The sequence below is a fragment of the Passer montanus genome, unplaced genomic scaffold (genome assembly GCF_014805655.1).
Source record: "Passer montanus isolate IOZ18808 unplaced genomic scaffold, ASM1480565v1 scaffold22, whole genome shotgun sequence".
NCBI classification, from domain to species: domain Eukaryota; kingdom Metazoa; phylum Chordata; class Aves; order Passeriformes; family Passeridae; genus Passer; species Passer montanus.
Window position 1 is genome coordinate 12,181,868 of NW_024366815.1, and position 23,735 is coordinate 12,205,602.

At 37.8% G+C, this 23,735-nt stretch overlaps 1 protein-coding gene across 2 annotated transcripts in view; it reads left to right on the top strand.

Moving 5' to 3' along the window:
• The window catches only part of PIK3R1 (phosphoinositide-3-kinase regulatory subunit 1), a 60,100-nt gene that overhangs the window by 466 nt on the left and 35,899 nt on the right, over positions 1–23,735 (top strand). For both annotated transcript variants that reach the window (XR_005627513.1, XM_039709665.1), the window contains exon 2: positions 4,096–4,844. Coding sequence is in view for 1 of the 2 variants with exons in the window: in XM_039709665.1 (XP_039565599.1) it covers positions 4,511–4,844 (334 nt within the window). In the remaining variant the exon portion in view is untranslated. The remainder of the gene's footprint in view (positions 1–4,095; positions 4,845–23,735) is intronic.

Sequence of the window (23,735 nt, forward strand, 5' to 3'; positions counted from 1 at the left end):
CCCGCGCCGCCGGGGAGCGCCGGCTCGGTGCAGCCCTGCCCCGGCCGCGGAGGGGCTGCAGCCCCCCGGGCACCGGCCCCCGGAGCGCGGCTGCTCTGCGGCGGGGACTGCATGTCGGCGCAGGGCTCCGGAGTGGTTAACCTGCCGGCCTTTTCAGCGGGACTGAAGTTCAGACTGTACTGCTTTCCTAAGTTTTTTTTTAATTATCATCTCCGTTCGTCCGTAGTTTGCAGCCTTTATAAGGCTTTGAGATGTATCAGAATGAGATGTGGTGTACAGTGCTTAGAGTACTTATTCCATGTGTATATGTTTGGACTCGTTCAAAGACTTGTGATAGAATCTCCATAGATTCAAAATAATTATTTCAGACTGGAAGCAGTATAAAGGTATTACTACGTGATACATCACAGACCTCACTTTCTTGCAGAAAATAGTGTTCTAATGTGGAACTTGGTTGTCTCCACTTGGAGAGCATATTTCAGAGAAAGCTGCAGTTTGAGTCACAGGTGCGTAGACACCTAGTGGGGAGAAGACTTGGTCTCCAAGCAAATTTTCCTGCTTACACCTCAATTCTCATTATTTCAGTGTCCCCCTGAGTATGTTAGTTTGCTCTTCTATCTACCGAGCTTCTCCTGCAGTGGAAGGGAGCTGGTGTTAGGCACTATTTGTCTGGGGGTTTTTTGAATTAGTATTAGAGAAATTGCAGTGCAAGGAAATACGGTTATTAAATTTGTTAATATAAAGGTGAAGAAAATCTTTGCATCTTGTACTAGGCATGCTGTACCAGTAACCAGCCCATCCCTCTGGTATCACTGTGCACATATATGTGTTGTAAAAGTTTTTATTCTCCAGCCCCAAAGGCATGATAGCTTGTGTGGGAGGAAACCCTTGGGTACCAGTGAAGTGGGAGCCAGATGTCATTTTTAACACGGGAAGTAGGGGAGGGTGAAGGGGAATATTTCATGTCCCCTTTGTTTTCCACCTAAATTTGTAGGAATATATTGAGTTTTTCTGTTGAATTTTAAATTTTATCCCTACTGAAATGTTCAACATAAGGCATTCTGCTGAGAGACTGGAATTCTGCCTGAACTCAGGAATCTTTTAGGGGCATCATGCTCTTACACAGTAAATAAAAAACAAATGAACATTGATTCTCTTACAATACTTCTTCCTCCTTTTCCATTTGACCAGCCAAATGGAAATCCAGTAATAAAATCATCTCAAATAGAGGAGTGTTTTTTCCCTGAAGTGTTTGGTTTGTTTGTTTTAATCTATTTAAAATGGTGTCCAAATATATAGCTTGGACTAGTCAGCTTAAGTCAGTTTGAGTCAAAATGCCTGTATGTAGAGGCTGTGTAATTTCAAGTGGAGTAAAGGGATTTTTTTTATATACAGGAGCTTAGCCAAGCACTCTAAGAGAGCATTTTGGATACACTAGTGGTGTTACTAGGCAGGTGTGGAAAACTGGTGTTTGTCCCTGTGTTAGATCTATATATAAGGCTCTTGAACTCTGAGTCTTAGTTCATCCCTGAACCTGAGACATAGTAACAATAGAAAAAGGCGTAAATCCAAGGAGTTCAGAATGGCTGACTCACAGGAGTGTCTCCAGGTACATGAACCATAGATCAGGAGGGCAGATCCCAGGTACTCTGTACTGAGGGTGGTGCTGATAAGTGAGTATGAAGAGGTACTGCAGCTCTGAGCCCCAGGGAAACTGGATCTAAAGAAACTTTGCTACCATAACTTCTTTGAGTTTTTCTAACGGTTTGAGTTTTTAAAATATGCTTTAAAATTGTCATAAGAAGCTCTACTACAACATTTCCAGTTCTGTATTTTCAAGAGATGCATAAGAGACAGAAGTACTAATTTTAAATGTATGGCCATAAAGTTGCTATCATACGTTTGATAATAAAAGATCAGAGGAGTAGGTCAAGTCAGTTGAATTATGCAGTGTTTAGAAGACTTCGTTGGCTGCCAAAATGCCCATAGGCAGTAGGAGTTAAATAAGTAGTTGTAGCAGAGCACTTGTTGAACCTTCCTTAAAAAGAAAATAAATATTTCAGAGTATTTAAAGTAGTCAAAGTGGTAATTTTCTATCAGGCTTTGCTGTGTACATAGTTGGTTTTGATTGGAAACATTTGTATTAATCATAACACTTGGATCAAAACTAAGTGCTTTTTTTTTTTTTTCTCTTGCTACATGAAACAGGAGAAATCCAGCTTGGATCAAAACTGTGTAAGTGCTTTTTTTTTTTTTCTCTTGCTACATGAAACAGGAGAAATCCATGCTTTTGTAAAGGCTTCTCTGCTATTTAATTGATACATTGACACTTTTTCCCCAGTTTTTGTTGATAGACTTTTCTCTGGTAGAAGAGGCAAAATTAAATGTAAGTGAAACTATTCATTCTAATTACAAAGTCTGTGATATTTGGTAGCATCAGTCAGGTAGGCAACATAGTTTGGTTTTTCAGAAGTGGCTGCAGAAACTTCTAATGTCATTAAAACTTTGGTTGGAGCTGGGTGCCTAATACACGTGGATAGATTTTCAAGTTGTTAAAATAAATACTTATGTGCAAGCTTTTTGAAACAGGAAGTCTAATTCAGGCTCTCATAATTCCTACAACAAAAACTGGTTGCAAGGGATGATAAGGAAATTCTTCCAGAACTTAACAAGATTTTCTTCTGTGCTCTGTCACGAGAGATGTGCAAATGCTGCAGGGACCTGATGGGCTGAAGAGGAGCCACATACAAATTAGGGATCAGGTTCATTCACTGGCACAGAAAGCCCGTATGCATTCTTATAAACACTTCTTAGCTTGTCAGTTAGTCACATTTCAAAGGACTTGATGACTGAGGCATTAGAAAAAATGGTGTGGAAAAGAGCTGTCAGATGTTCCCTGTTCCAGCTCTGTCTACTGGTGTCTCTTTACAGTGTAAAAAGGGAGTGTTTCACAAAAAAAAAAAAAGAGAAGAGCTTTCTATACACTGAATACATAGTACATAGTCAATATTTACCTGCTGGTATTACACAGCCCTCTCAGGTCTTTTATTCAGATGTACTTTAGAACTTTGAGTGCAGCTTTGTGTAGTTAGTACTTTCTGGTTTCCAGTATAGCATTTCAAATTATGATTTGGCTTGTCTTTTTAACTAGATGAAAATGAGTAACAGTTGAAATAATGTTTAGAAAGCTTTCACTGTTCTATATGTCTTCAAGCAACTGTTCTCCAAATAGATTTGTGTTTTAGTCATATTTTTTCTTTTACTCTATGGTTGGGCAACCTTGAGCTAAAAGTTCAGGCCTGCGTTCTCTTGCCTTTAATTTAATTTAAGCATGCAGCCTGATACTTCACTCCTGCTAGGGCTGCTTAGGTGGTCTGGGTGTGCCTGTTTCAGTTGCTGATTGTTTTTCTAGTATTATACCATAAACACATTAAAAAACATCTGGAAGATAGGGGAGTGGTAAAGCCCCTCTTTAAAAACAGCAAAAGGGAAAATATGGTAGTCATCAGGTAAAAGTTCTTTTGAGTCTTTGGTTCTTCTACAGATTACAAGAAGACACGTTCCTCCAAAAGATTTTTGAAATACAGGCTTTAGGGTGGGGGCTGTTGCCCATCCTCACTCTTGTCATAAACAGGAGGAGACTAGATACCCCATTGGTCAATGCTAATTACAGTAAGCTCCTCCTGTGTCTTGACAGACCTTTTGTGGAGAAGGGGTGTGGCTGTCTGGCTTCAGGAAGATAATATATAAAATCTCGCTGCCAGGTTAGATACTGCGCTAGAGGAATAGCTCCAGGGCTTAGCCCTCTCACCCTGAGACTTTTCAGTAGCTGTAAGTCACAGAGAAGGAAGCGTGCCTCATACTGCAGGGGTACACATTTGGTTCAAGTAATTTGACATATGTCCTTTATAAAAATGCAGACATTACCTGTAGATATTTTTGTGCTCTTGTTTGATTTTATTGTCAGGTAGGATTCTTGTGTGGAACACAGTCTTTGCTGGGGTTGCAGAAAGCTTAAGTCAGAGGTACAATACCAAGTTCACAGTCATCAAGAGAATGTGAAATTATTTAATCAGATTTCTCTTCTCTTTCCAGGAAAAGCATGTGTGCAGAGTTTGGTGGCAGAATATTTAAGGTATGTGGGCAGTCTGTGGCAAATACATCTGAAGAAAGCGTGACCGGCTAAAGAGTTGGCTGAACTTGTGTATGGAGACAAAGTGCCGGGAAGCCCAGGAAAAGAACTAATTGGAAGACTATTGCTAGACACAGAAGAATTGGAACACTTAACTTCTGCAGCAGACAGTGACTAAGAATAAATACATTGGTAAAAACATCAGCAGTGAAAAGGCAGACTGTGTTTTTTCATTATCTTTTGGATTTTATTACTTAAGAGACGTTTTCATCATCCCATTTAATTCATCTTGAATTTCTCTGTACATAAAACTGTAACTGGACAATTGCATTTTAATACTGTTTAGTAACACTTGTGAATGTTAAGTCATTTGCCAAGATGAGTGCTGAGGGATATCAGTACAGAGCTTTATATGACTACAAAAAAGAGCGAGAAGAAGATATTGACTTGCACTTAGGAGATATATTAACTGTGAATAAAGGTACCTTACTAGCACTTGGATTCAGTGAAGGAGAAGAAGCAAAACCTGAGGAAATTGGTTGGTTGAATGGCTTTAATGAAACCACAGGGGAGAGGGGAGATTTCCCAGGAACTTATGTAGAGTACATTGGAAGAAAGAAAATATCTCCCCCCACTCCAAAGCCTCGTCCTCCTCGGCCTCTTCCAGTAGCACCAAGTCCCGCAAAAGCTGAATCAGAGAGTGAGCAACAAGGTCAGTATTCAGAAGGTGCATGGTTTCAGGTATTTTTGTTTCACAGTCTTGTCTGAGTGTACTTTCATGTATATAGCACCTGCTGGCCAGCCTTTTTTAGTGTACAGCTCATTTCAGTCAATTAAGAATTGTTTCTACGTTGTGATGTTTAGCTCACACACTTGGTAGTTTTGTGTGGTTTGTTTCAGGTGCAGGGACGAGTGACTTACTGTGAGGTACATCTCACAGGCTGTAAAGTATGTTTCTAATTCTTCACTGTAAAAACTTAAGTGGAAAATGAGCCAGTTAACATTTATTTTAGGTTTCTAAGAAACTGATGGAAGTGTTTCCTTTTGTGGCTCATCAGACTCACTATTGAGAAAGTTCTCTGTGAGTCCAATACTATGCATTCTAAATAAAAGTTTGTTCTTACTACAAATCTCTTGCTAGCATAAAAAGATATATTCTGGTCATGGGGGGTTACCTGTGGCATTAAAGGTAAAAATGAGTATTTTAAAACTAACAATGAAATTATAATGAAGAGAAATTCAGATTTATCATTTTGGGGGTATGGCATGCAGTAGATAAAGACAGCCTTATATGAAAAAAGGTTAAACAGAGGAAATACCTTCCTAAGTTGTTTTTTAACCTCTATTTGCAACAGTATGTTAGGCATAACTCAGAATTTTATCAGAACTCTTCTGATAAAAGAGTACTGTTAAGAGTCTCTGTTAAGAGAAGAAACAAGTCTTGTCTTTTATAATTAGAAAAAAACTTGGGGTAAAAAACCAAAAGAAACAAAAAAACCTCTTTCTCCAAGTGATTTTGTCGCTTTTACCTACTGACATTCAGATAGCTGGGTTTTTACAGATCAATAAGCCAAGTACATTTTAGAATAGACATTACAGCTTATTGGAGAAGTCTAGAATGGCTTATATTTCTTCACCTTCTAATACTTCATAAATTCTCTGGGTTTCTAACTGTAGGTAATAAGAGTTGTAGCATGTGGTCATGATTTTCACAGTGACACCATAGTAATGAATAGTATCATCACACTTCCTACACAGAAATGTTTGCAGCATCACTTGCAAATTTGTGGTATCAGTTTATCAACTTTCATCCCTCTGTGCATATTATAAGTTTATGTTCAGCTGTGCTGATAACCAGCAAAGATAAGGGCAGAAATATACAAAAATGTATGTGGCAACTAACTTAACCTGGCAGAAGCATTTCTAGGTTGGTGGGGACTTAATAATGAGTGAATCTGCGCTGGTTTATATAGCAGTGCTCTGAAGCACTGCAGCAAGTGTTGCTAACAAGTCTGCAGTGCCTAGATGTAAATCATTGTTAGGATGAAGTTGAGGGCAGATGAGGCTGTAGAGGATTTTAATTTATACTGTCCCTATCTCTGAAGTCCTTTAACTCTTAACTGCTAGTTAGAGCCTCATGTTTTCTCTTTCATTGTCGTAGCTCTGAAAATGGAGTATTTCCTTTTAAAAGGAAAACTATTACATCTTTGATCATTCCTTGTATTGGATATTAATTTTGCTGCACAGGTGACACTGGCTCTTTTCTTAATCCACCTGTGAGATAGCTATGTCACTGCAGAGGAAATGTGGTTTTTGGATAGACACCTCAATGCTGACAGGCCATTTTGAGCAGTAGAGAATAGAAAGAAAATCCCATTCTTTACATGTGCAGGGTGTGATGAAGCAACCAGCATCCTGGCTTTGATGTTTATTGGTTTAAAAAGTAGCACTTTGTAATTTCTTTGGTTTCTGTGCTCATGCTTGCTCGATGCTTCTGTTCACAGCGCCATGCTGTGAGCTGGCCACAGCACTGCGCTGGGAAATCCTGGCGTTAAGCTTGCTGTTTCCAAGCCTGCCCCAGGACTGTGTTTGTAACAGACATTTATGGGAGTTTCAGCTGCTGGGAGTTACTTTGGGAAATTCTGCTGCAGATTTGGGGGTGCTTTGCTTATATGTAACCTCCTATGTAAGATTTATTGCCCTTAGACAAAGTACTATTTACATGCAATGTGTTTATTTTTAATACCATGGGACTCTGAAGAAAATGTTGTGATTTAACTGAGACTCTTCATCTCAAAACCTGCACACATAATCCTGCTGTGCTTTAAAATGCTTAAGAATCAGCTTGGAGTCCAACATTGTTTTCTTCTGGTCAAAAAAAAAAGAAAGCCAAACCAAACTGTTCCTGTAGCTGGTTTTGAATTAAAGATTTTAAGCTTCATATAAGAGGCTAGACACCTCCATAATGCCCTAAGACCAGGGATTAGACCCTTCTGAATAGAAATTTGAACTTCAGGCTTAATTACTGTTAAAATAAAGTATGCTTTCCTAAAATAAAGTAAGAAAAGTAATTATAAGTAGTCTCTTTACAGATCTTTTTTCTGAAGACATCTAAGGCAGAGAGTGCTTTGAATCTTAGAAACAGATTTTGAAATGTTCTGAAAGAGTATTATAAAAAACAAATGAAGGTGAAATTTTTAAGTCAGCAGAATGCTACAAAAGTTGGGGTAAAACCAGAGGTGAGGGCAGAAATATAGTTCAGATAAAGAACAATGTAGCAATATATGTTTGACTTTTAGGCAGCTTCACTATTTTTGTGTATGTTATTTGGGACAGGGAAAAGCACAGTTAACATTGTCCAGCAGCCAATGTAATGGGCAGTAAGCCAAAAGATTCTTCCCAAGTTGATACTTCTCCCTACACCCTTAGAGAGTATTTCAAATAAATTAATGTGTAGTGTGAAGCTTGCATGACCGAATGCAGTCAAGTTTACATTTTCACTACTTGATGAATTGAAAGTACTGTGGATTAAAATGACAAATTAATGGGCAACTGTAACTTAAGACTTCTTCATTTATTTGTGATCTGTATACTTTTTTAATTCTGTAAAGAGTCAATTCTGTATGTACTCCTGTTGCATATATGTTGAATAAGAGTATCAGAAATTTGCGATTTCAAAGAATATACATGCAAAATCAAAGAAGTTCCTTTAATTTGCCATATACCTAAGCTTATTTTTTGAAGAAAACACTTTTTAATACTTTCAATACTCTTTAATACTTAATTATTCACTCTGAAGTGTTTTTTCCCTTGTCTTTATTAAGCCTGATCACTTGCTTATCAATGTCCAGATTGATTTGTATTAGATCTAATTTGCAGTATTTAAGCACAATGCTGCCAGTACTCACAATGGTGTATTACTCATACACAAATAATTATAGACATCTGAACACACTTTGCAGTCAATGAGGCTGGTGACATGGGCAGAGCTGCTCATCAGGCCAGTGTCTTATGCAGTCAGTCTTATAGAGCTTCCTAAATCTTAAAAGCCAATCTGAAAACAAAACTCCACTTAAGTTCTATTAACTCTTTCCCCATATTTTTATTTTATTCATCACTTATTTTAAGTTTCTTGAACCATTAGTTAAGACAAGAATTGGCATTCCTTGGCTGAAATTTTAGGACTGTTAAATTTTGCCTGTCTTCCCCTTATTTTTGTCAATAAAAACTAGATTTATTCTGATTTTCTGAGGATTTCTTTCAATTGCATCTGAAAGGATATGGAAAGAAAAGAGAAGCAAAAACCCCAAGAAGTCTCTAGCATCTTCCAGTCTCAGGCCTGATGCAATGCCAGAGCTATGGCAAGGCAGAAGGAATTCCTCTTGCTGTTGAGAGGTTCCAAGTGACCCAACATGTCACTTTTTTTTTTCCCCACCAGGCAAGGGTGCCTGGCTGCTGGTGGGAGGATTGAGGTACTTGCAACAGTGGAGAGACTGCATAGGGTCATCTTTATTCCCCCCTTCCTTTAGATATCTGAAGTATATGTGAGGCAGTAAAGATTTTACAAGACAGGGGTTTTCTGTCTTTGAGTGACTTTTTTTTTTTTTTTAATTGAAGTTACATTAGGCTGGTTCCTCTCACTTATCTCAGTTTTCCTCAGCTCTTTGCAAATGGAAGGTGCATAAGCTGTACGAAGGCCAGATACGTTTTTCAAACGTTGATTCAACTCATCTGATATGGCCATATACATTTAGAGTTTATTCATACAGTATCATTTCCCTACTTATGGGAAGGCTGATCTTAAGCAGACTTTGGAACATAAAGCTTTGATTGATGGACTGAAGTACTTACAGTTTTGACTTGGAATGCTAAATTCTCACTTTGAAATGAAGATCAGATTGCAGAAGGGCAGACCAGAACTTTATATTAATAATTTGTCTGTTTTGATGTTTTGGCACTTCCTGCAACTTCCTGTGTAACTTAAAAAGGTTGTTTATGTTGACACTTTGTACTATTTCAGCTGATTTTGAGCCTAAAAATAATCTGAAGCTCTTCCTTCTTGTGGTGAAGCTATAAACCAGATTTTTTTTAAAGAAAAAGTCCAAACTTTTTTTCACTCTTCTCCTAGAACAGATACAGATCAGCAAGTTACACAAAGATAATGACACATAACATTTGGAAACTCTTTCCTTTCACCAACCAGGTTATGCAATATCTGATAGAGTTCCAAACTGACAGAGGGCATAAAACCGTTTGTGCATGGTTTAACTGAATGTGTTGTAGGATTTATTTCTTTAATTTTGCTATAAAGCCAGTGTAGCAATCAATTTGTGAAAATTATTTCGATTTGTGTATTGAGGGCCATAAGAGTGAGTGAAATGCGGTGAACCTGGAGCCTCCATTTGCAAGAAAATGGTCATCTTGCCTGATTTAGGCAAATGGAAAAAGGAAATTATGGGATGAAGTGATGAGTCACTATCTCATGACAAATACAAATGGTAAATATATTTACCATTCAAGCCAGAACCCTTTAATTCTTTCTTTTTAGAACCAGTTTGAGTGTAAGCCTTTGCTGCAGTTGTCAGAACTTAGTTGCAGTCATGAATTTTCACGTCAGTTGAGTTTGATTTGCACTGAGAAATGTGGCAAGTTCCTGCCATAAAGCCTTGCCGGCTACTTGTGATAACATTTCTAGGCAAATTTTTAGCTGCCAGATAAGTGCATGCATCTTAAAACAGAGTCCTTGCCAACTGCTTTATCACCGATGATGGCAAAGATTTTTGCAAGCTCCACTGAAGTGAGACAGAGCAGTTTTTTCACAGCGATAATATCAGGGTTGATAATAACTAAAAAAGCCTTGGTAAGCACCACAGGAAGCACAAGGATAGGCTGTGCAAGTACGAGTGCAGGATAGAGGGCCTGGGCAAGTTCATGGTTGATGCGGGGCCCCACCTGCTGGTACAGGAGGAAGGAAGCAAAGGGAGGAGGAAGGGCCTTTAAATACAGCGTCTTCAATATCGCCTTTTAATCCTCACAGCATAAAAATTAAACAGAGAGAGAGCTTTTTAAAATAGTACTTGAATTGAATAATAGATATTCCTTTGAAAAATATATCACTTGGGGTACATAGAACGCCCTTGTAATCCTCAGAGGTGATCATAGACTTGTGTGACTGAAATTAATTTTTTTTCCTTGACTGTATCAATCTAATTAATCTAATACATTTTTAAAGCCTTTTTTACACATTTTGCATTAAGAAGCTGAAATAATAAGATTCCTGTATAGATGCTGTAGCAAATATTTTTCTGTTTTGTATCATACTGATTTTAATATGCCTTTCTATGATTACAAAGGTGGCACTATGTTGAGTGACTTTGCTTACATTTTCTTAGCCTTCTCTTATACTGATTTAGTCAGCTAATACCTTGTGCTGACATGGAAGCTGGGGCAGATGTAAAGCATGGCAAAGGTGAATTAGCTACACTTCTCATTGGAATCGTCTTGGTCCTGTAGCTGTGATCCAGGAACATCTGAAAAAAACCTTCACTGGTTAGCAAATAGTTCTTACTTAGGCTTGCATATGATAACATCAGTTTGTGAGTTTTAGCAATACATTGTACTAAGTGTTTGCCAAGAATGGATCATTCAGCACCCTGAGCAAATAACCGTGCCCACTTAAATAGTTGTGTGATGCCATATATGCCTCCAGATTTTCTTGTGTGAAAGAACACAGGTCTGTAACTGCAGCTGGCTATGCACTGTTTCACATCTGTGTCTTACCAAAGCCACTCTCCATGATGAACATCCATGAAATCAATCTGAAGTCCAGAATACAAAGAACTTCTTTATTTTCATAGCTAAGAATGACAAAGGAAATTACACAACGTTAAAGACATGGTTATTTTAACTGGAGAAGGATATTAAGTCCTGAGAATACTTTGGTAAGAATCTAACTGCTTGAGAGAACTTAGAGAGACTTTCTGGTTTAAAAAAAAAAAACAAAAACAAAACAAAAACAAAAAAACAGTAGTAGCTCTGGTTAATAATTGCTAACTTTTGTTCATGCCTTCAGCAAAATATATGTCTACAATGCAATTCTATTTTATGATGGTTTTATTAAGAGAAGGCACTTGTGTAGATTTTTTGTTGGGGTTTTGGTTTTTGCTTATTTTCTTTTTTCCACTGTGTTGTAGAAATGCCTGCATCGTTGGACATTGCCTGAAATCATAAAATGTTAGCAGGTGTAACCTTTTGTACTAATGTGACTGCTTTTTGTTCAGTCTTTTATAAATACTGTATGCCGCAGTGCACAAGAATAGCACCTAAATTTTGTTCCTTATTTTCACATGTTGACCCACTTTATAAAATAGTTTGTATGTAAGACAGCATTAAGAAATTATATTTAAGCTGATGGCTTTTCAGCTGACAAGATCCTCAAGGCAGATTTTCAAAAACCCACAATTGCCCTGATCCAGGGAAAGATGTGATTGCATATGGTTTCTACACTTCAAAAATCTTTTGCGACTATCTTCTACTTCAAAACTACTATGTAAACCATGACATGAATGATGAAAAACATCTTTAACCATTCAGTTAACTGTCAGACAATTTTCTCATATAATCCACTAGATCAGTTTGTATATGTTCCTCATCATTTGCTATGTTAGAACATCTCCCAGAGGTCAGTATCTGAGATAATTTCACTGGAGATTGTGGATGTTGATGGCAAGAAGTAAGTTCTGCCTTTGGTAGGTCTAAACATGCCAGTTTCCATCTGTGCTGGCGAATCACTTAGTGGCATCTGGGACAAGAAGATGCTCCAGCAGAAGGGAGACTTCTTGCAGGAATGGCAGTTGCTTCGAGTCCATTTAAGACTCAACTGTTTTACCTTTTTAGTGAAATAGATGGAGTTGATTTTTCTCTGTGGGTTTTTTGCAGTTTCTTTTTTTTCTTTTTAGTGTCTGTGTTTTAGAAAAACAAAGTTAACTCTGATTTCCTTGAACATTTTGATGCTTCCCTGTAAAACACGTGCATGCTCTTAAACTGTAAAGGTAGTGGCAAAGCCAAGTTATTCCACTCAAGAACATTAGAAGGGTATAGTTCAAGTGGACTCTACCTTGCTCTTTCTCCTCTCTGGGGTTGTATTTGTTGGATGCAGCATGTTTGAGCACTCTGGTTCCATAGCCTCCTGCTCACCACCTGGAAGGGAAGGAAGCATAGCGCAACCTGAGATCTGTAGTCTGAGAGGGAATGCACATCTGAGCTGGTTTTTGCTGGGATAGAGTTACCACGACAACCTAGCACAAGGCATGGCTGCACCAGGTTTGTATGTCTTGTTTACAGATATAACAGTGGAATTTATTTGTTGGGGTTAGGAGAGAAAACTTCAATGCTATCACCTGTTTTTCCAAGATCTCTTCATCCTGCTTGGATACCATTGGTAGATAGCAGATAACAATGGAGGACTATTCTTGGCAAAGAAACTTCTGAATGGTGCACTGCAAATCAATGTTCCAAAGCATGTTATAGCTTCTCCAGCAGTCTCTCTCAAAGAGAAGCCTCTTAGTTTGTGAGGTTACTTTTTTTATTTCCCAGCCCTCTTCCTCAACTCTTTTTTGCTGGAGGTAGATTAAGGCATTTAAATTAAGGAATTAATGAAAGAAACTGCTAATTATACATCATGATAGATAAGGCTGCACAGCTGTATGTGGTTTCATTATCTCTGTATCCAGGAACATTCCAGAAATAAGCAGTTAAGGGGGAAAAAATTCAGTCTTTTTCATATTTGCACATGGTGTCCAACACTGCGAGCACACATTCCAGTCCTCTAGTGCTATTTTTTCATGCAAATTTCGTTGCAATTTTTCATGTGCTGAACTTGGATAGAGGGAGCAGGAAAATGTCTCTTGTGTTTTTAACCTTACCCTTGAATTATCTCCTTGCCAAGAGACAGCTGCTTGGCACAGGTGAGGAGCAACAGAGACCGTGGCAAAACCGTCCATCATTTCCTGCTCTGCTCTTAGTTGACTGGCACATGCATGAGAAACATCTGCCCTGATGAGGTCTGCAAAGAGCTGTGAGGTGCCAGGACACCATGGGATGCAGTGAAGTGTGATCTGTTCCTTGGCCTTTCAATCTCTGCGGGTACATGGGTCTTCTGTGAAGGCTTATTTTAGATACTTTGGAATAAAATCTGTACAGATGTTTAAGTACAATTTAGAATATATTCTGGCCAGTCCAAAACTACACAATTGTTCTGAAGCCAGAATAGTGTAGCTAGTCAGTAGCCTAAAAAAACAATTTTCTTAATAAGAAAAAGATTAAGGAAGGCTTTTTTCTCCAGTGCAAGCCAGTTCTAGGCATAAAAACGTTTCTAATCATCCTTGTAATTTGGCCTGGCCAATTGATAGAATTTTAAAGAACACATTCTAAACAGCAAGTAGCAAAAATGTCTTCTGAAATAACAGAAAATAGGACCTCTGTTCACTGAGATCTTCTTAAGGGCGCAGAGTGATGAATGTTTGAATTCTCTTTGCTGTATGTATAATTAATTACTGTTGGTTGAAAGATTAGCATGCATTCCCTGCAACTTCCATGTTTTTCTGACTACTTCTTGGATCAAACTTAGTGCTTACAACTCTAGTGACCTTCTGGTAACTTGTGAAAACCGCAGTCCCCTACATGAAGTAAGAGATTTTCACAATCCCATTATGGTCAGGATTTGGGGACAATATTAAGCCACTGGTTGAACAATGTTTACTACAGAGCAACCAGCATAAAGTCTTGCTTCTTAGAAAGTTGAAAGTCTTATATATTTTTTATATTAAATCCTTCACCGAAAAAGCTTGTGGGCTGCTGGTGCCTTCCAGAGTGATTTAGGATGCCGGACTCTGAGTTGCATGAACAGTTTAGCAAAAAAAGGGGAAGACAGTTACCAACTGTTATGCTTTTTCTCCAGATGTTTCCTCTAAGACAAATATTTAGGGTTTTATTATGACACAGTAAGAACATGCCAATTAGATGAGAATGGTTGTTTTGTTGGGGGGGTTTTGTGTGTTTTTATTTTTTGGGTTTTTTTTAATTCTCAATGTCTGTTTGAACTAAATAGCCAGTCAATCAAATACAGTGGTAAATTGTCTAGTAGTTTGGATGGAACATGCCCATGCTTGTTCATGTGAGCTGCTCTCTTCTAAATAGAGTACTAAAATCCTTTCTTCAAAATCCTTTTGGATGCAAACTAAAAATAAAATTATTGTAAAGTACTGATTTTCGTGAAAATACTATACATTACTGAGGGGTTTTTTTTCTTTACCTCAAGAACTTATTCATACAAGAAGTCATAGGTTACTATTCTACTTTCCCTTAAATTGGTGGCAAAACCCATCTTGACTTCAGAAGAAACAAGATCAGACCTATAGTCAAGATTTAGCAGCATGGGAAAAATCACATAGCTCTTGCTCTTAGTTCTGTTTGGCAAAATTCACAATATCTTTAGGGTTTGGAGCACAAGTCTTATCTCTTTTTGGAAGAGATTCCAGTATACCAGAATCATAGAATATGAATGTGCATTAAATACTACATGATAAATAAAGAGCAGACTCTGACTGGCTTTTCATAAATTTTGAGTACAAGTAAGAGAAACTCTGTTGTGAGCATCTCTTCTGAGGTCCTGGGCTAATGTAGAGCACGTATTTTTGCCCTGTTATTTCTGTTTTGAGCTCCCAACTTCTAGATGAATTTAAAGCTAATTAAATTAGCTACTAATTAGTCCAAACTGCTTCCTTTAGTACATATTTAATGTAGATTACTTAACTTTTTATCCCTTTAATACCCATTACATGGTAAGAATTGTGAATTTAGTAGTAAAATGTTTTCATTCGGGAAACTACACATATTTAATTGTATTTGGTGATGGCAGTATAGAAACTACTTTCACCAGGTTATTATCTTTCAGTATATTCAGAACTCTTCACTGATACATGTTAAAAATTTGCTCTAGGGTGATAGATACTGTGGCAGGGCTGATGTTTTCCTTAGGGCTGCCTGTTTGGGTAACCATGTGGCAGTAATAGGAGTTTCTTACAATTGAGGAAGTGATATGGTGACAGTTTTATTTGTATATTCTGTTACTTTAACAAATTATTACATTTAGAATAAATACAGAGTTTTATCACCCTGATGTATGTGTGTATAGACAGTGAACTGCACACTACAGTAGGAGAACATTAAGGTTTCTAAAGTGCATCTAAATATTGTGTTTATACATAAAAGTACAACTTCTTTTGCATCTGATGCAATTTTTTTTAAGTGATACAATTGTCCCACCCTTTCCCCCACTTATTCTTGCTTTGTTTTTTCCAAGATCTTAACTGAATTAAAATGGCTTCATTCAGGTTGATCAGTTTGTGGTATTAAGCCACCTGTTCTTCACAGCCTTCAGCCTTCTCTCTGGAAACAGTTTTTTTCATTGATACTTGTTCTCTTTCCAATGATATGACTAATTAATTTTTCATAGAACTTCGTAAAGTACTAAGTCATCTTTAGGACACTGTTGTGAGCAAAGGTGCTATCATAGTCCCTGTAAGGAATAAGGTAAACAAAACAGACAATTAAAAAAACAACCAGCCAAACAAACCTACTGCTTCAAAATAGTCTAAGGTTAATCTCTTTATCATAGAAGGGCCATGTAGATTTCACTTCAAAATGTGAGCCATGGGAGTAACTCTTAAAAACTCTTAAAGTATGAGAACCTTGGCAGTTACATTTCTTTGAGATAAATAAAATCAGGAACCACAAATGGATTAGGTTTGACTCCGTAAATCTTTATTTGTCCCAAGGAGTGAGAACTATATTCTCACTCCGTGTCTGGCTTCAGTTACTATGTACTGGATGTCCAAAACAATTCCTTGCAGAACGAATCTTCCTGGCATACCTCTTCCTGCACCAGCTGGAATCTAAATATAAGCATCAAAATCAAAATAATTACTAGAATGTGAGTGCACAGATTCAACAAATATGGTAACAGAATTTAGTGTTCACTTACTTGTTTCATGATTTTGGAAAGCCAGAGTTTCAAATTTACAGTACTTGGTTGTACATGCTAAACATGTCTCTCAATAGAATGTTTCCGTGGCACATGTTTTAAACACCTCTTACTTTAAGTTTTTATGATGCATCTCTATTAGTTTTGAGGGGTTTTTTTTGTATCATAGTCGTGATTCACAATACAGGAATTTTTGCAAATGGTGACATTACATAGTAAATTACCATTCTTTAAACTTGATTTTTGCTCTTCTGATACTAATCAATAACTTCCTTCCTTGAAAGACACTTTTGCTCCCATCTTTATCTTGCCATGCAGTAAACTGCAACCTTACTTAATCAAGAGGTGCGGCAGTGCAATTTTATCCTAGTATGAAAAAGTTCAAAGTTTTTCCTGGGCTACTCCGTTGCTAGCATCATACATTAGATTCCTCTTTCAGGAAACACTAGTTTAGAAAGTGGAAGTCAAGACATCAGGTGTGGATGATAGATGAGTAATGGGGGAGGTATGAAAAGTACTCTTGACACCTGGAATGGTTATTCATTAACTTTCCAGACATACTAGAAACGTGGAAAGAGTGTTCTGCCATGGAGGAATCTGTGCTGTTTTGCAGGACATCTCTGCCAAATTGGAGAAATTGAAGGCTATACTTCATATGGAGTATTCTGCTCTTACTCCATATGAAGTTTCCTGCACAAAAACCTTCTTGTTTTTAAGTTTTTAATTTTTCATATCTTTAGATGGAATTGCAGGGTCATTGGTTTCGAGTGTACAAACAAGACAGAGAACTCTGGAAAGCCATGGCATTAGATCTTTGAAAACTATGTATGAATGCATGCTCCTCTGAAAACCCCAGATTGCAAAAATCATTTGTAGAGGGCTAGAGAGGTATTTGACAGATTATGTGCAAGTATATACATGTGTGTTTCATTATTTGATTGCCTTAGGAGACTAGTGTTTAAGTTGGCAGATCTACTTACTAAAAGCAAAGCTCTTTGCCTGGCAGGATTACAGAATGCCTGAAGGAGAGAGTCCAAATGCTGAGAGCAAAAGCGAGGGAACGTGTAATGTGCAGAAAGCATGGGGAAGCTATAAAGCCAGCAGGAAAAAATAGACTTGAATATGGTTCCAATTTGTTCTGTTGGGCTTAAGTTGATAGCCATGAAGTAGAAACATGAAATTCTTTTATTTCAGTATCAAGTTAATGTTCTGGAAAATACTGTGTTTTCTATCATGCTAAGTATTATTTGGTTACCTATTTGCAGCTTGTCAGAAATCTTTAATCCATACTTACTTTCTGACTCAAATTTTAAAAAACATCACAGCTTGTTTTGGATATTTACAGAGCACTGTTAGACTGTGACATAAGTGGCCACTATAATAGGCTATGAAACTTTGTTCTTCTCTGTATTAGCATGACTCAAAACTACACTGTTGCCTCCCAGTATATGTTAAATTTCTGCATTTAATTTTGTGATATGTAGCTATTCTGGGAAAAAATAAAATAAACCCCCAACCCAGTCTTTATGCATACAAGTTTAGAACAAAACTATTCTGCTGTAATCAGGAGACAAACAACTTGAGTATGTGTAGCTAGAGAAGTCTACACCTGTGACCTTGCACTTTCTTGATGTCTTGCTCCTCAACCTCAGGCAACACAGATTAGCATTTTGACTTGGTCCTTTGCGTTGCTCACTTCTACCTGAATGTCATTGTAGAATAACCAGCCACCTTGCTCTGTCTCCTAAGACTTACTTCTCAGTTTGAGAGCAAGATTTGAAATATGGGAAGCTGACAGGTGAAAAGCAGACTGATGTACTGAAACAAGAAAAAGAGAAGCAGAAGGGCTGGCTCCCCTGAGAGATCAAGAAATATGCTATTTGAAAAAATCCCAAACCACTAAAAAAGCAAATATAGAAGGGAATTTCCCTTTAAAAAAGGCCACAGTTTAGATGATTGCTCATACTGATACATCTAAATTATTTTAGAGACTACTAGTGGCACATTTACCATGAAAGACTAGAATCCTTTGAGAGGTAATAGGTCCTGCAATAAATAGGTACCTGGAGGTAGCATAGCAGAACTTAAATGAGTTCGACCAGCTGTCTGCTGCAATTTTTGAGGAGCTTTGTTTTGGAAAACCCTCAGTAAAGTTCTCTGAAGTTGATTCATCTGAGCTATTTAGGAGACAAGTTTTTCCAGCTTCATGCAGGCAGTTCATGTGAACTGTGCTTAAAAACAAGGAGTCATATGCATTTTAGAAAAATCAGGTCAGTTTAAAATAAATGTAGTCCTCTTTTTCCTGTTCTCAGCAGGGAACTGGTTCTTTTGGAATGATTTTTCTTCTGGAAGTCAAGTGAGATATCCTTTTTCCTTCTGGCATGGCCAACATTTTAGATAGATAGATAGATAGATAGATAGATAGATAGATAGATAGATAGATAGATAGATTTGAAAAGGCAAATGAAATGAGGAAAAGGTGTTCCCAAGGGATTCCTCTGGAGCACAATAACAAAAATACCATAAATGTAAGACTTCCTTTCTTTCCTCTCTCTCTCTCTCTTTCCTCCAGCCCCCATACCACCCCACACCCAGTAGGACAGTGGAAAAACAAGCAAGATATACCTGGCATTTTGACAGAATAGTCAATTCTCACTCTTTGCTGGCCAGTGTGGAAGAAAGCTTACTCTAGTCAGCCAGCAGCCTTTCAGCTTCTCAATCCGCCACCCAGTTCCTAGTGAGTCATAGAAGGCCTTTTCACATGCTTGATCACATCTTGCACAAGTCAGGAATGCATTTTTACTCCTTTATTGCATCCTATAAGCAACATTCCAAGTCAGTTGATCATTGCTTTAAGCTCTGTGTGTATGTAGAAATGAAGATAAATATATAGATAGTGCCACTCTATTTTCAGGTATGGATGGGTTAGAAGATGAGCTAACTTTCTTGGCAGGAGCAGGATGGTGGAAAAACTGATTTGGATGTTTTATGTGTGTGACCTCTAGAAGAGCTGCACACTAGCAGTACTTAAATATTCAAGACATTAGTTTTTCTTGCCATTCTCATCTATACACTTAGTAGTCCTCCAAGTTCAGAGATAGCATTGATCCTGTTACCCATGAATTTTCTACAAGAAAGTTGGAGAATGTCTACAGCACATTCTGCTGTGCTGGAGTAGGTCAGTGTAGGGCATCTGCTGAGCAGCAGAAGTAAGAAATTGAAGCAGTGGATCAGAATGCTTCTTGCTCATCTCTTGGTCTTTGTAGAGGACCTAAAAAGACCTCCTGCCTCCTCATTTATTCCATGAAAGACCTGCTTTTATTTGATTCACCTGAGCTAAAGATCATAAAGAACACGTTGTCAGTTCTTAACCAGATTTATGTTTTTTCTAGTTTTGCCCGTCTGTAGCTTACACCTTCCAAGATCACTTTCAAATATTTCTTTCAGTTATTTCATCTTATTCTGCTCAGTCTCACTCTTCTATAATGCACCACTGCTTTTCAAGAGAGAGACATTTTTCTTTGTTTTAGACCACAAGACACTCTTAACAGTGTAAGGTTACAAAAGGATTTCTTGGATTTGAAGTGTTTGGGTTTTCTTAGAGAGGCTTTCTATCCTGTTTTCAGTCTTTTTCCAAATGAATGCCCCCACTACAGATTGAAATCGTGTTCCACACCTTTTTACCCTGACTTCACTTAATCTTTGGCTTGCAGATGGTGATGTAAAAACAGCCAGCTTTTCATGAGCACCATCTTTATTGTCACTGTCAATTTTCTTATACACTTCCTATAAAGAGGTTTTACACTATATGAATTTCATAACACAGTGTGATTGTCAGTACACAAATGAAGGTCTTTTGCCAGTTAGAGTTAGTTAACCAGTTGGAACCCTGACAGCTTTGTAAAGGTTCATGAAATTCATTTGTCTGCCTAAGTGCTAAGGTCTGAATTAAAGCTACCTCAGCAGAGGAGTGTGAACAAACAATGATTTATGAAAAGAGATCTTTAGGTTCATGCATTAAGTACATGTACTTGATATTGCATGACATCCTTTTGTTTAGGATCTTGGTAGTATGAAATATATTGGAATAAAAAAATAACACTGATATTGCTATGCAGAGAAATTTCCACAGGAGTATGGTATGGATCCAAAAATCTTATTACATATAGACTTAGAGTTTTCTTCTTCTGAAGGTAAATAAGATGGTGGAAGTACCTCTCTATAGATTCAGTCCGGGATCTTCCTAAAAATGTTTTTTCTGTATCTATGTCAGATCACCTGATGGTTTAATGACTGTAAGGATTAACCCAGTTTTACTTTCTTATAAGACTGCCTTTCAACATTGCTGTATTCTGTTGCTACAGCTACAGCTCTAAGCTTTACTTTTTTTTTTTTTTAGAGGAGGAAACATGTTTGATTTGATTTGAAACACATTCAATTTTTGAATAAAAGTCATGGTGCTAGAGAGCTGTTGCCATTGTTTGCATTTCTTTTCTGGGTGACTGCTGTACACTCATTATTTTTAACTTTCTGTGTACTTACAAATGTTTCCCATAATTCTCAAAAGATGAAGGAGCAGTGTTGACTTTTATCTGTCAGCAGCTTCTGCCAGTTCTTTTATGTAAATCTTCCAGATCTAAACAACTTGACTTCTCAAGCATAGTAATACACATTATCTTTTTCTTGCAGCTGTGAAGAGCCTATTCTTTTCTTCTAGATTTCTTGTCTGTGGATAGTTTGACAGGGATTTGTTGGCATTCTTCTCCCATTAGTTTCTCCACAGCAAAAAGGTAACAAAACAAAGCATTCTTTCAGAGCAAAACAACATACAGCCCGGAATTTTTATGTATTATGATTATTGAATAAAAAGAGAATGCTTTAAATTCTGCTCTTCTCAAGCAGAGATACTATCACAAACCAGCGTTTGACCTGCATAAGAAACTTTATGTTGCTGGAAAAAAGGACGCAGCAATAAGGAACAAAGATCCTTTAGAGACAGGACAGGTCATTCTCAACAGTGCTGCACTGACCATGGTATGTCACAGTGAAGGTTCATCCACCTTCATAACCTGTCTTGGTCACAAAGAGCAGAGTGCTGGAGCACTGTTTCTAACTGTCACCATTGATATGTGGAAAGGGAATTGAGGTTAGTAATCTTTGTAGGATAGCACCAGACTATCATACACATGTTACTACTTTTTAAAGGAACTTGCTGTATCTATGAAGTTTTATCTGATAGAGGTCATTGAAATAATCTCACAATGGCTTTCCACTGGTTGGTCAGAACCAAAATTTTCAAGTGCCTCTTGTGATGGACCTTAGTATTCCTTCCCTTAAAAGATAGGCAACTGCCCCTTTCCTATGTGTCAAATGTTTCCAGGAAAAACCCAGTACATATTTCCTCTCCCACTTGCTAGGAACAACTCAAGAACAAATTGTGGACCAAAGTACTTTTACATTGGAAGCCGTTCTGAGATGAGATGATTGAAAATTCATGTTTGAAGAGGAAAACAAACAGGAGAATATAAGCCAACTGCATGACCATGTGTTCTTGTACACTCTAGATAATATTCCAGGTACTAAAGTACTCAGTTCTTCAGCTGAGTTTTATCCCTTGAGACCTCTGGTTTTGTGCACTGAAATGGCAGTGTAATTTCATGGGAAAAATTCTATGTCATTATGTGAAAAGAGACAAAATCATGAACTGCATATGCAGCCTTAGTTCTTTGTGGTCTTGAGTGCTTGATCTTGGTGTTGGTCTTGATGCTCTTACAGTATAGTTAATGTGTCTGTGTAGTATGGCAGGCGTCAGAGGGAGCTTTGCTGCTCATTCCTTACAGAGTGACCATAGTAAAAGTACCATGTAGTATATATTTGCATACATCTAGTCACTTTGCAATAAATTATATTTTTAGTGAATTTTCACTCTTGCTTTGTTCAAGAATGTCTAGAGTGCAGAAGTTAATAGAAATTATTGCATAAATATCCTTGGGAATGATGAGGTAGTCTGTGGGAAGGCAGCTGGCAACAGTTCTAAGGGAATCCTTAGTTAATCATAATGCCAGTGAGGGAGGTTTTGTTTTGAGAACTATTAAAATTTTGTCTAATAAGGACTTATATGTACCACCACTAAAATCTGAATGTTTAATGGCAATAATAACATTGAAGCACTGGGAACTTGATAAGTAAGTCACAAGATGCAGCTGCCAGTGGAATGTGCTGTTTGTCCTCATGCCAGCACTCTCCATACTACACTTGAACATTCAGTGGTATATATTTCCCTTCTTGATGGTATGTATGGTTTTATGTCGAACCACTACCAGAATCTGAAATTGTCATTGAGTGTCTCTGAGGAGAACTGAGCAGGCCGAGTTACTCAAATAGTATGTATGGTTTTATGTCAAACCACTACCAGAATCTGAAATTTGTGTCATTGAGTGTCTCTGAGGAGAACTGAGCAGGCCGAGTTACTCAAATTCTTGCAGATCTTAGTTCTTTTCCAGTCCTGGAACAGCAATCCTGAAGGAAGAGGAAGGAATACAAAAAACCTCGCTTCATGAAAAAGGCAGTTCTGCACTTTATTAGCTCAGCTACTTGGTTGACCCTGTCCTCTTTCTTCCTTTCTGTCATCTCTGTCATCATCTCCTTGCATTTGGTGATGCAGTAACTTGGTACCTGCATCACAACTTACCTCTTATCTGCTGGTATCTCTCTGACTGAAAACTGCTGGCAGGGAACCTGCAGATGTCAACAAGACATGAAAAACAGGTGTTGGCTTATTAAATTTTTTTTCTCTGTCATTGGACTCATGCACTGAAATCCATGCTGGCTTGTTCTATTTAGAGACGTTAACCTGTCCTTCCATTTAAAGTGATGCTCGTAGGGAATGTGAGAACACTACTACTGCTATGCTTCTGCATGTCACACAGGGCTTAGGTTGATCCCTCAGAGTGAAGGGTAAGAAAGAATTATTTGCCAGTCTACCACGCCTGAGAAAATCTTGAGAAGCCTCAAGCTGTGCCAATGCTCCAAACCACTTGAGGAAGGTGCGATGTGCCTCTTCTGGAAGCCAGCAGTGTCCAAGTCCCAGTGCTAGCCTGCTTGGTTTTCAGCTCCAGCTAAGTCTATCCTGACCCACACTCACTCCTCAGAGTGTCCCCTCTATGCAGAACCAGAAAGGCATGTTTTAGTACATTCTTCCTTATTTCTTACTTTTTTCTTTCTGTTTATCTCACAGATCCTTGAAAAAATAGTTGAATGAGCAGGTGGTTTTCCCACCTCTTCCTTGCTTTTTGGGGCAGGGAGTTTCTTTTGCAAAACTATGTATGCATTATGTATGTCATTATGCAGTGTAGTTCATGCCAGCACATTTTACTTAGTTAATAATTTTTTTTCATCAGAATAGTACTGCTCATGTTTTCTAATCATTCTAATAATAGTTGTAAATAGTTGCAACTATTAAATTCAATTCTGTTTGCAAAAAGAGTATTGCAAAAGCTCACCCATAGAGGGAAGCAGAATACTGTCTTAACTGTAGGCTGCTTTTAAAAAATTATCCAT